Source organism: Protomyctophum parallelum (genome assembly GCF_964188405.1).
Source record: "Protomyctophum parallelum genome assembly, chromosome: 22".
In the NCBI taxonomy this organism is placed as follows: domain Eukaryota; kingdom Metazoa; phylum Chordata; class Actinopteri; order Myctophiformes; family Myctophidae; genus Protomyctophum; species Protomyctophum parallelum.
Genome location: NC_139714.1, coordinates 29,922,655 through 29,934,707, shown reverse-complemented (window position 1 = coordinate 29,934,707; position 12,053 = coordinate 29,922,655). Strand labels below are relative to the sequence as shown.

Sequence of the window (12,053 nt, the reverse complement as noted above, 5' to 3'; positions counted from 1 at the left end):
AACGTCAGGGGCGAATTCATTAATACCTGGTAAGAATGTGTTAATGATCGCACTTATATAGGTAGAGTTGTGTGGTCTTAAAGGGATAGGTTCACCCCCAAAATGACGTGTTTCCTCCTCCGCATCATCAGTGCCCATTCCCGAGGCGGGGTTGGCGAAAGGGTCTTTCTGTGTGGAGTTTGCATGTTCTCCCTGTGTCCCCTAGGGTAGGTACCCTCACAAAAAACATGCAGTAATCCTGGTCTCTAAACTGCCTCACCCTGGCCAGCCGGGGCGCCTGATGGAGGGGAAAGGAACTGGTTGGAATAACGTGTTCCTTCCACGCACTACGTCCAACCAGGGAAACTCCCCCCCTGTCAGGTGTAAAGGAGCAACTTGGACACTCAGGCATGAAGGAAGCATGAGTTCAAGTCTGTTGCTCTCCCCATGTCCCCCATATATGGGGACTATAGGTTGGCGGAGGGTGTGTAGAGCCCATGATCACATTAGACAATTGACACAGGGGTGAAAAATGGGTTAAGAAATTGTGGGATAAAAACGATTATAAGCTTCTCTCTTCTCTGTACAAGCTGAGAGTTGGAATTTAATAAAAGAATTCAAGCCCATAATGAAGGAGACTCAAGCTAGCTCAGGCTCATTAACCCCTAGTTCATTAGAGTTGACACCTCTAAGGTCCCTGGGCTGTCCAGCCTGGTCTGCTGTTGACATCCGGAGCTGTGTTTGTCGGTATGTAGGTGTTATAGGTATGGGTGCGAGTGCTTGTGTGCACGCATGCGTGTGTGCGTGTACGCTATGTGTATGTGTGTGTGAGTGTGAGTGTGTGTTTACTGTGTGCATGTGAGTGTGTTCCTGTGAATGAGAGTAGATGTTGGGCTGAAACCAAAACCAGCAACTGTTCATTGAGTGTGGGAGGACAAAACACAGCAAGGATACATTACACTGTTGACATCACGCACACGTGCACACTTGCACACACACACACACACACACACACACACACACACACACACACACACACACACACACACACACACACACACACACACACACACACACACACACACACACACACACACACACACACACACACACGTACACACAGATTGTATTCTGTTGGTTTTGGTTTGCATTTTTCATTTAAATAATGCCTCTCCTCTCCTCTCCTGTCCTGTCCTACAGGTTTGTGTCCTGACTGGGAGAATTGGGACCCCAGTCAGCCTGTGGAGAACGCCAGAGAGGCCATGCAGCAGGCTGATGATTGGCTTGGTGTGCCACAGGTAAGAAGATAACAGTAGTTTGTTGTACAATTGCTGAAAATAGCCGATCTACAGGAGTTTGTGTACAACAGAGTATAAATTACAGTAAACACCAGGAAGGAAATACAATGATTATGTTCTACCAGTCTGCATAACCAATAATAGTCAAGGATAGATGTAGTGAACTCACGTCCGGTGCCAAGCCATGAGATGTACGAGAGTACAATGGCAAGTATCAATTACAGTACAGGCCTCCTGTCATCACATCATGTAGGGATGTCCCGATCACATTTCTTTGCTCCAGATCCGATTCCGATCACTTGAAAATGACCTGATAACAGCATGTCTAATGCTGCTCATGCTCACACCTGGACCAAATCTTTACTTTCTTATCACAGTGTATACGTTTATACTGTTTAAAAACACAGGCACTCATGCATGCACGCATGCAGTACATGTGCACGCACGCACGCACGCACGCGTGCACATACAGTACACGCACCTATGTCAAATTCCTTGCATGTAAACATACTTGGCCAATAAACAGATTCTGAATGTGATTTATATTTTACAAGGCCATGCAAACATTGCTGTCTTTGTTTCACGTTGTGGGCATAGGAATTTTCCTATTTAATGAAGTCACATTAAAACGCAGACCTCACTAACAAATAGAGAGTAAAGAATCAGTTAAGCTAGAGTACAGCCAAATGCTCATTTAGAGACCTATTAGGTATGCTGAATATGAGGAATTTAGGCCTTTTATGACAGACTTTAAGTATTGTTTTGGGACTGCGTTTGGCTAGTCCTGCGCTGAGATAGTGGTCCAGTGGGCTTCATTGGAAAGAGTTTGTGCACTTTGGAATAGGGCACGGTTATATTCATCTAAGCCATCCAGGACCAACAGAGCATGCTGATGTCACACCCTCTGTCCTGCCCACTTATACAGACATCATTAGCTGCTGCAGAACAGGAGTGAGTGAGTGCTAAAGCAAAAAAAAAAAACCCACTTCCAACCCTAAAAATAGCAAGACTATAATACATTAATTAAGTTAGACTACAATAATAATAATAATAATGTCCATAGAGGTATTAATGTCATGTCCATGTGAAGGGAGAGGGGGGGGGGGGGGTGGGGGTTGTATGTGTGCACGTGCACGTGCACTCAACTGCCCCCCCCCCCACGCTCAAGTGCGTGGGGGGGGGTGACCTGATCCCTGTCGTCTCCCAAGGTCCATGTCATCATTTAAAATCCTAATGGCCTGGGGGGAAAAAAAACTTTTCCTCAGTCTTTCCAGGACAGCCTTGTGTATCCTTTTTCAGAATCATCAACTATCGCCTTGTCCTGCTACAAACTATTGGTCGACCTCCAATTAAAAGCTGCGTAGAACATTCAGACCAGCATGCCTGGTGCGTGCGTGCGTGCATGTTCACTCCCTAATTAGTCGGTGAATATCCAGGGCTGTCCTGTGTACTTCATCATGTATTGTAAAGTTCTCATTTCAGAGCCAAATGACCGCATGCACATACTGTAGTTAGAAAAACAGCTGAGAAACCTCTCCATAGAGTATCGAAATCTGCTTTGGATTATTTGAGAGGGTGAGAAGGAGAGTAAGGAGATAATGTGGAAGAATACATACCAAGAGAGATTTGTTAAGAGTGCAGCGCAGGCCTGGACTGGCTCTATTTCTCTTTTCTCAAGCTGTTTTTATTCAATGTATTCATGTGTTTGTAAGAGTTGGGTGGAGTAGCTGAGGATTTATGCTTGTTTGCTCCTTTGCAGCGTGTGTGTGTGTGTTCATTCTGGATACAAATCAAAAAGGCATGCTGGTCTGAATGTTCTACGCAGCTTTTAATTGGAGGTCGACCAATAGTTTGTAGCAGGACAAGGCGATAGTTGATAAGATAAATAAGACAATATTAAATAAACAATCATTGACTTCATTAGAAACTGGACTGAACTGAACTGAACATAAATAAATATAGAAATACATCTGGATCACGGAATTCTTTTTTTCATTGAGTGGGTAATTGCTTTCTGAAAATGTTAAATAAATGAAATGATTAATAAATCTGCGGTAGTCTACATTGAAAAATGATGTGTGCCATTGCTCATCAAGGAAGATCACCTTCAATCTAATACAGTGTTAATGCCATACTATAATCAACAACCCTGCTTTATTTTTATTTTTTTAAAGACTAAATTATCAATGAAATGAAATGTACATATTTATGACAATAACATGACTTTGTGTATAGTCTCCATGCAAAACATTGATGTAGACCAGGGGTCCCAAAGGTGGGGTCGCGGGACACTGGCGCAGTGAAATTATTTTGGGTCATCACCTGAATAGAATTCAACGGACAAGTGAAATACAAAGTAAAACAAATAAAATACAAATATTTTAACCATGATTCTTACAAAACCCCTATAGCCCTAGGCTTACATGTGCAGACAAACGTGCACATTTATGTGCATAAAATTACCTCCGGGGTTAGGTTAGGTTGAGAGCATATTTGGGGTCGGGGGCTGAAATGATGTATTGTATAGGCTATACGTGACGGATATTACCAGAGCCTTTAAAAGGCCCTGCACTCACTGGCCACTATCACAGTCCTGTCCTATCAATGACGCCCGATTAATCGGTCAACCTTTACTTTAATGTGGGTAATATCCAGGAGGAGTTCGACAACCCAGCATCAGCCGGTACCTATTTAGTCGTGTCAAATGCCAGTGTGGGCTATTTCCAGGCATGCCCCTGGTCCTGGGTTAAAATTAGCGTACCCTAAACTCATGGCTGACTAAAATAATGACTCAGGGTTGTCACAGTTATTACATAATTCACATTATTTGAGATAATTGCAATTATTTTGTCATAATCGTCATAATCGTGTCCATGTTCATACATAAAAAATAGCTGATCTACAAGCTTACAACAGGTCACAAAGTAACGCGTTTATGAAAGTAACATTTATAAAAGATGCCAGTAATTTCTTTCAGGCCTGTGCACTTTGTTTTTTAATTATGAAGCCTAAAAGGCAAACAGAAATGTAATTTCCATTCATATTAAATGTTCAAATTTCCTATGCCAAAAGCACAATTAAATAGTTAATCGCAATTATTTGTGCGACAATTAATCGTCAACTTAAAGCTGCTATAAGCAATAATATGTCAACATTTTAATGACCTTTTTTTTTTGCCAGCAATGGGTAGAACGCTACCAACATTTGAGTCTCTGACACATCTAGGGGTCGCAATTTGCATTCAAAGATGTTCCTAGATAAACTGATGCTGCCAGATGGGGGTGGTATTGGGTAACCATGTTCCCCAACACAGCACTCATCTGGGATCTCTCAGGGAGTTGAGCTGACACAAATCCGTTCCGTACCGAACCAATCAGCGTGAGCTAAGGGCGGGATATGTGCGAAACCGGATGTGAAGCTATATAGACACGTCAATATGATTGGTTGTGTTTGCACGCCCACACAGTGATAGACAGACGGTCCCATCCAATCATCTACCAAGTATCTTGAAAAAAAGGAACAGCCCCGTCATCGAATTTGCTTCCGCGATCCCAGATCCCAATAAGCTGTGAAACAAATTTGTGTAGGAAGCTTCTTGGATCTGGCAGTGTCAGGTTAGTTCCTAGAAGCTTTGTCATTGATCGAAAAAAAAACCCGGTCGCAATGACTAACCAACCAGGAAGCAGACCTACCGAGCAAATCAGTGATGAGACATGAGAGAGGGAGACGGCAGATGCACACAGCATGCACACAGATTTGTTAAATCAGTGATGAGACATGAGAGAGGGAGACGGCAGATGCACACAGCACAGCATGCACACAGATTTGTTTCCTGGCTTACTCTGTGGCATCTCATATGCCACAGCCATCAACAGGAAACACGTTGTTTTGGGCACAGTACAAAAGGCCTAACACCAGAGCCACTTTGGATTTTCTGCTCATGCTTTTGAAGCTGTTTCCACATGTGCCCACCACATTTGTTTGACCTTTAAAAGCAAACTAATAGTTGGCATTTCCATTTTTTCTCCCCTTTGATGTCATTATTCCTTTTACCATGACATTTCATTTAAGAGACGTATATAACTTATATAAAACCTCAGTTATTTTCATAGATATTTTAGATTTCCCACAACAGAGGATAAATGTTTTATGTGTACTCTGTGGTAACGTGTTCCTTCCTAACAATACCTGATGCAACACTTTGACAAGCGCTGTTTTTAATTTTATGTCAAGGTCGACGGTACCAAGACCTACATCCATTTTCCTATACAGTAACCCAGGCCTTTTTTTTATCACTTCTCTAGTTGTTCCCCAAATAAAATTAATTTATATTTTGTTTATTTTCTTTGGGGCTTTTAAGATAAAATAAAAGTCTTGACTAGGTCTATTCTAGTTTTATAGTTGACTATTTTATTTATTTTATTTCTCAAACTTGTCTTTAATTTATTGTTCCTTCTTTTCCCAATTTCGATCACAGCTACTTGAATCACACACAGTCCAAGTATTTCCTCCCATGTTTATATTAATTAAAGGCCCTTCCTTGTTGCCCCATGCAGACTGCTTCAGACTTAGTTTTTTATTAAAACATTCTCTTGTGTTCCCTTTTCCTGTCTTGTTGTTTATAGGTGATTGCCCCGGAGGAGATTGTGGACCCCAATGTGGACGAGCATTCTGTCATGACTTATCTGTCCCAGTTCCCCAAAGCCAAGCTCAAACCTGGAGCTCCTCTGCGTGCCAAGACACTGCATCCCAAAATGGCCAGGGCCTACGGACCAGGTGAGGCAAACATCTGCCCGTCAAACTCACTCACTTATATCGCCGTATAGTATATCAACTCTCAACTCAACACAGAGTCCAAATCGTCCCTAGCTTTGCATGGTATTATATTATCTCTCTCTCTCTCTGTACTTCCCTTGTTTTCACCGTTCAGGTATTGAGCCCAGAGGCAACATGGTGCTAAAGCCTGCAGAGTTCTTGGTGGAGACAGTGGAGGCTGGTCTTGGTGAGATTCTGGTCTACATAGAGGACCCCGAGGGACACACGGAAGAGGTGAGAACACCCGTTTTTGGTGTATTTATATTTATTTTTGTAGATTGAGCTTTAGAAAGTAACCACGAAGAGAGAAAACTAAATACGGAGTGTAATCATGTGTACAATTTATGAACAAAGCCACACAAATCAAATCATTTCAGTGGTGAAGCTGCATGAAGTGACGCTTGTGTACATTATGTCCTAGTGTGGTGATGTGGTTTCCAAAATGGAAAATGTTATCTATATTACTTGACCAATAACAAGAAAAGTGCTTCACAAAAAATGTTTTCTCAACTTTCCATGTGTATGTACAGTATAGGCCTACACACACACACACACACACACACACACACACACACACACACACACACACACACACACACACACACACACACACACACACACACACACACACACACATAAACCAACCATGCTCTAGTCTAGGCAGTGTGGCCTATGGCCTCAGGATTAAAGAGATGAGATGATATTTTACACTGGAAACCAGGATGATCTGTCTGACCTGTGAAAATGTAATGGCTCCCTGTCCTCACTCAACAGAAAGTGTTCTGTATATCATGATTCATACATACATGAAAGATGAATTTGTTGTACTAAACAGTACCTGTCTACACTTTCAGGCCAGAGTGATCCCCAACAATGACAAGAAAAGAACCTATTCAGTTGTCTACCTGCCCAAAGTGGAGGGTTTGCACCAAGTAAGCGCAACAGTAGTACGCAACTTGACGACATTGTGCATTTCAGTTTAAATGTGTCTTTGATGCAGTAGGGTGGTTTAACCGGACTCTGTGTCTTCTCCTCTGTCCAGGTGAAGGTTCTGTTTGCTGGACAGGACATTGACAGAAGTCCTTTTGCGGTGAATGTGTCCAAAGCCTTGGGAGACTCGAACAAGGTCCAGGCCAGGGGGCCAGGACTGGAGCCTGTCGGCAACATGGCAAACAAACCCACTTACTTTGACATCTACACTGCAGGTATGTATTCTGAAAATATTTAATTCACACTCGTCATTGTTTTCGGAATCAGATCTATTAGTGGGGAATTAATCTCTCAAGATGGATTCCACTAGCAGAATCGTAATGCCTTACTATTGTAATCAACCACTATTGGTTGAAGAACACACTGTTTGACCACATGAGAGTGATCTCTGACTCTGAGATATTTTAAAACCCTTTACTTTATTTTCTGTCCTGGCAGGATGTTAATTGAGTTAACTGAGTGAGTTAATTGAGTGCAATCACCTGTGACCTGCACCATGTTTTGTGTTAAGCTGTTCACTGTTTTACCCCTAACTAGTTCCTGTCATGATTTGAAAAACTGGTCCCAAATCCATGGGTGTTTATTAAAAAAAAAAAACAAAGAAGGGAAAATCTTTTAATAATTGATTATTTGATTGGAGGATTCATTGTACAGCACTTTGGTCAACATAAATTGACTTTACTCTTTAAAGGGACACTTCACCCTCTTTGCAAAAAAATATATGTTAATGACGTTTAGAAGCTTTAGAACACTTTCCTGGGGGTCTTTATGTGTGTAATATGTGGTTTTACATATTTTAGATTGTAGCAGTGAGCCTGTTGTCTCTGATGTCATGGACACTGGGCTCACTTCCTTCCTGGACTACATGTTGTCTCAGTAAGACAGCTCTCCCCCTATCCACAAGGAGGAGCAGTGTACCAAAGAATTATGGGAATTGTAGTCCAGGAAGGTAGTGAGACCAGTGTCCATGACATCAGAGACAACAGGCTCACTGCTACAATCTAAAATATCTAAAACCACATATTACACACATAAATACCCCCAGGAAAGTGATCTAAAGCTTCTAAACGTCATTAACATATATTTTTTAGTAAAAAGGGTGAAGTGTCCCTTTAATGGAATTAAAGTATTTCATAAAAAAACCAAAAACGGAATAACACTCTCTGTGTCTCTCTCCGTGTCCCAGGCGCTGGTGCTGGAGACGTGGGCGTGGTTATCGTGGACTCTCAGGACAGGAGAGATACTGTGGAGATCGTCCTAGAGAATAAGGGGGACAGCATTTTCCGCTGCACGTACGGTCCCGTTTTGGAGGGGCCTCACATCATCCACATCACGTTCGCAGGCCAGCAGATTCCCAGAAGCCCTTTCACCGTCCACATCTCTGAGGGTAGGTCCACATTCCACAGGTAGCTCGCGCAGACCGACGCAACACGTCCAATTTCAGGTTATAAACACACAATGTCTACTGTTAACCCATTCTGACCTGAGATCAGATTCATACGAGGTTTCCGCCGGACACACACTGGTCTGATGAAACCATTCTGACCTGAGATCAGATTCTAAAAAATGTCAGTCGTTCTTCGATTTTTCAAAAAATAGCAGACCTACAAGCTCGTATCGCGCCACTCGGTGGCGCGATATGAGCTTGTAGATCTGCTATTTTTAAATAGCTAAAGCATAACATGATGCCGACACCAAAACGGGTGCCCGGTCAGAATGGGATAAACACACAATGTCTACTGTTAATAATACTGACGATTATTTTTTATTTGCATATTACCCATAGTTATCTCATTAATCCCTCTTCCATCTCCCCCCCTCTCTAATCAGAGCCGTGTACTGAATTCTAATTTCCAGACTAAAACTGAAAGGTTTCTTGATTTCCGTGACAGTCTAGGTGTGGGCTTATTGCTGCCTCCAGTACAGTATGTCTGGGGCCAGACCTGATCTCATCATCATCATCATCATCCTGATGGCTTCTCTGAGTGGTGGTTTTGGCTGAAGCTGTGTGCTCTCTCATGGTTTTGGTCTGGGGTTGCTCCCCTGGTCTTGCGTGGTCTGGTGGAGTAATGGGAACGGTGGGGTTGCTTCCCTGTACTCTACTCCTGTCTCCTGATTGTTGTTCCCTCCGACAGCTACACACAGCCGCGGCCTGCCACCTGGCTCTCCGGTGCCGATAGTCCCCCAGTCTGTACGCACCCCACCCCCAGACAAGAGCAGGAGAGCCCCCCCTCCAACGCCGCCCAAACCCAGGCGACCAAGTTAGTACAGAGGCAGGCGAGAGACGGGTTTTTACTGTGGACGGAGCCCGCTTCATGCACTAGCCTGGTCCCTCCTACCTCAACTCAAAACCGTATCCTCTCCCCCCTTGCCTCTGGCCACCTTCCAAAATTGCTTTCCCAGCTTCATAGCATGCGCCAGTGCTTAGCCTCTCGTGGCCTCCTGCTCCTGTTCAACCTTAGAAAGAGAGAGGTGTGTGTGTGTGTGTGTGTGTGTGTGTGTGTGTGTGTGTGTGTGTGTGTGTGTGTGTGTGTGTGTGTGTGTGTGTGTGTGTGTGTGTGTGTGTGTGTGTGTGTGTGTGTGTGTGTGTGTGTGTGTGTGTGTGTGTGTGTGTGTGTGTGTGTGTGTGTGTGTGTGTGTGTGTGTGTGTGTGTGTGTGTGTGCGTGCGTGCGTGCGTGCGTGTGCGTGCGTGCGTGCGTGCGTGCGTGTGCGTGCGTGCGTGCGACAAGCAGGCATTTTGGATGTTGGAGGCAGTACCAACCTGCTTCAGTATTGGTGTTGGTGGGTTACTTTGGATGGTGACTTTTACAATCGCTCATTGACACGGATCAGTTGCACCACTAGAACCACTCCTCAATTGCCCTGAAAAGGCAGAGTTTGGCTTCTCGACAATGAGCAGGCCTGTGTGTTAATTAAACTCATAAAGTGTAAACATCCGTTTTTATAGCCTGACTAACAGTCCAGAGTCTGGGAGCGGCCTCCATTTGATTTGCAGAATATTGATGAAAGGGCTGTTTCGGTGGGGTCTTGCATGCGCTAGTTGGATATCCCGATTCCCCATCTTAAAAAATACATCTTATATTATATTTTGCCTCACGTAATCATACTGTCACTGTGTCAGATGCTATTAACTTGCTAGCATTAAAGGAACATTTCACATCTTTAACCCGGTCTTCATATAGTTGGTCCTCATTATCAGGTGGTACCATTTCTGTGTACTCACTCTGCGTCTCAGAGGTGGCCTGTGGTTAGTTTGGAAATAGGTGGGAATGCCAAACTAATGGAAAGTACAGGCTTTCTATTCCTGGAAGGTTTGCACACTGAAATAGAAGCCACTGGTGTTGCATCAATAAAAGTGTCCAATTTCAAATGACCACCGATGACGTCAACGGTAGGCACATTTTTAATTATCAACAGTTCACCTCTGAGACAGAGACCATGTACAGAAATGGACCATATGCTATGCAGGTATCGCGATGATGTTATTATTATTTTTAATATTCCTTTACTGCTAATTTATTCTTTGTCACATGACCATTGTCAGCCCTTTTTTCAGTTCGGCTATTTGTGGGGATAGAAGACACATAGGGGAGCCCAAAAAACACAAGAAAATGGGAATTTTTTTAATTCGTGTTGTAGGACCTTTAAGGCCTTCTGTTTGTTTTTCCGGTATATCTAGTGGAGGCTTAGTTACTGAAAGACAGGTCAGGGCCATTGTGCATTAAAATATGGGAACCAATCAGGTCAGGGGCATTGTGCATTAAAATATGGGAACCAATCAGGTCAGGGGCATTGTGCATTAAAATATGGGAACCAATCAAAATGTCGGTGCAGTGGTTGAGCAAATATAATTATGTAAAACTAATGGAGGCTACCCATCACATGATCCAACTCACTTAGCCAGTTTTACACTTTCAGAGTTAAATTAACTTTCAGGATGTTACTGTGTATACTGAATAGTATTGGATTCATTCAACTTTTTTATGATCAAGAACTAATACATAATAATACGGAGCCCCCATGGTAAGAAAAGAAAAATATATTATCTCGTCGGGACGAGATATTATCTTGTCTGGACGAGATAATATCTTGTCTGGACGAGATAATAAATTTTTCTTACCATGGCCACTCAGGGGCTCCGTATAATATCACTTTAACACATAATATAATAATAAATATAACAAAAATAGAGTGAATAACCTTTCTTAAATTTGCTCTAAAATGATGAAAGGAAGACATAATCTCTAAGATCTCTGTCCTCTGTCTCCCATTTTGTTGAGAGTGAATGTCACCGTGACCCTTCAGGTGTGTGTGTGTGTGTGTGTGTGTGTGTGTGTGTGTGTGTGTGTGTGTGTGTGTTTTGTGTGTGCTACACACTTGCCTTCATTAAAATCATTGCCATTGTCATCATCACCACAATAATAATTGGTTTCATGTTTGTACCCTTCATAGCTTCCTTCTGCAGACCAAAGCAGTAATCCTCTTGCTAACCCTAACCTTTGGTGTCCACATAATACCTTTACTAACAAACTCTTGAATGGGTTCATATCATCTAGTAATTTGTATTCAGTGTAATTCAAATATTTGTATCTTTAAAAGTCTTCATGAAGATTTTTTTTGTAAGAAAACCTTAGAATGCACCAATGTCCAGAACTTCTTATACCATTCAGTAACAGGTCAGATTATATTGAATTTAATTTGTATGGGTGTAAGTGCAACACCTGTTCATGCTCAGCATATCATTGTTGTGTCTTTGACCATTTCACTGGAACAACTGCTATTGCTTTCATCTGGTTTGTTTGTTTTCCCTCATTTTTCATTCTTCAAGCCCTGAAGAACTTGTTGCTCTTTGTGTCAGTGTTCTCTAAATAAGATAACGGCTGTGTCATGTCCATCACTCCTGCTGCTTCTCCCCAGCAGCCATGACAAACTGTGCTTCTCCCAGCGCTGTTCAGCCCACTAACAGTGAA

The 12,053-nt window shown here is 42.7% G+C and overlaps 1 protein-coding gene across 10 annotated transcripts in view; it reads left to right on the top strand.

The window, feature by feature from the left end:
- The window catches only part of flncb (filamin C, gamma b (actin binding protein 280)), a 73,992-nt gene that overhangs the window by 28,280 nt on the left and 33,659 nt on the right, over nucleotides 1–12,053 (top strand). For 5 of the 10 annotated variants that reach the window (XM_083758187.1, XM_083758185.1, XM_083758186.1 and 2 more), the window contains exons 3-9: nucleotides 1,180–1,277; nucleotides 5,903–6,053; nucleotides 6,208–6,326; nucleotides 6,947–7,024; nucleotides 7,135–7,297; nucleotides 8,269–8,469; nucleotides 9,218–9,343. In XM_083758187.1, the coding sequence (XP_083614313.1) occupies nucleotides 1,180–1,277; nucleotides 5,903–6,053; nucleotides 6,208–6,326; nucleotides 6,947–7,024; nucleotides 7,135–7,297; nucleotides 8,269–8,469; nucleotides 9,218–9,343 (936 nt within the window). The remainder of the gene's footprint in view (nucleotides 1–1,179; nucleotides 1,278–5,902; nucleotides 6,054–6,207; nucleotides 6,327–6,946; nucleotides 7,025–7,134; nucleotides 7,298–8,268; nucleotides 8,470–9,217; nucleotides 9,344–12,053) is intronic. The other 5 variants (XM_083758191.1, XM_083758189.1, XM_083758190.1 and 2 more) reach the window with 1 other exon arrangement.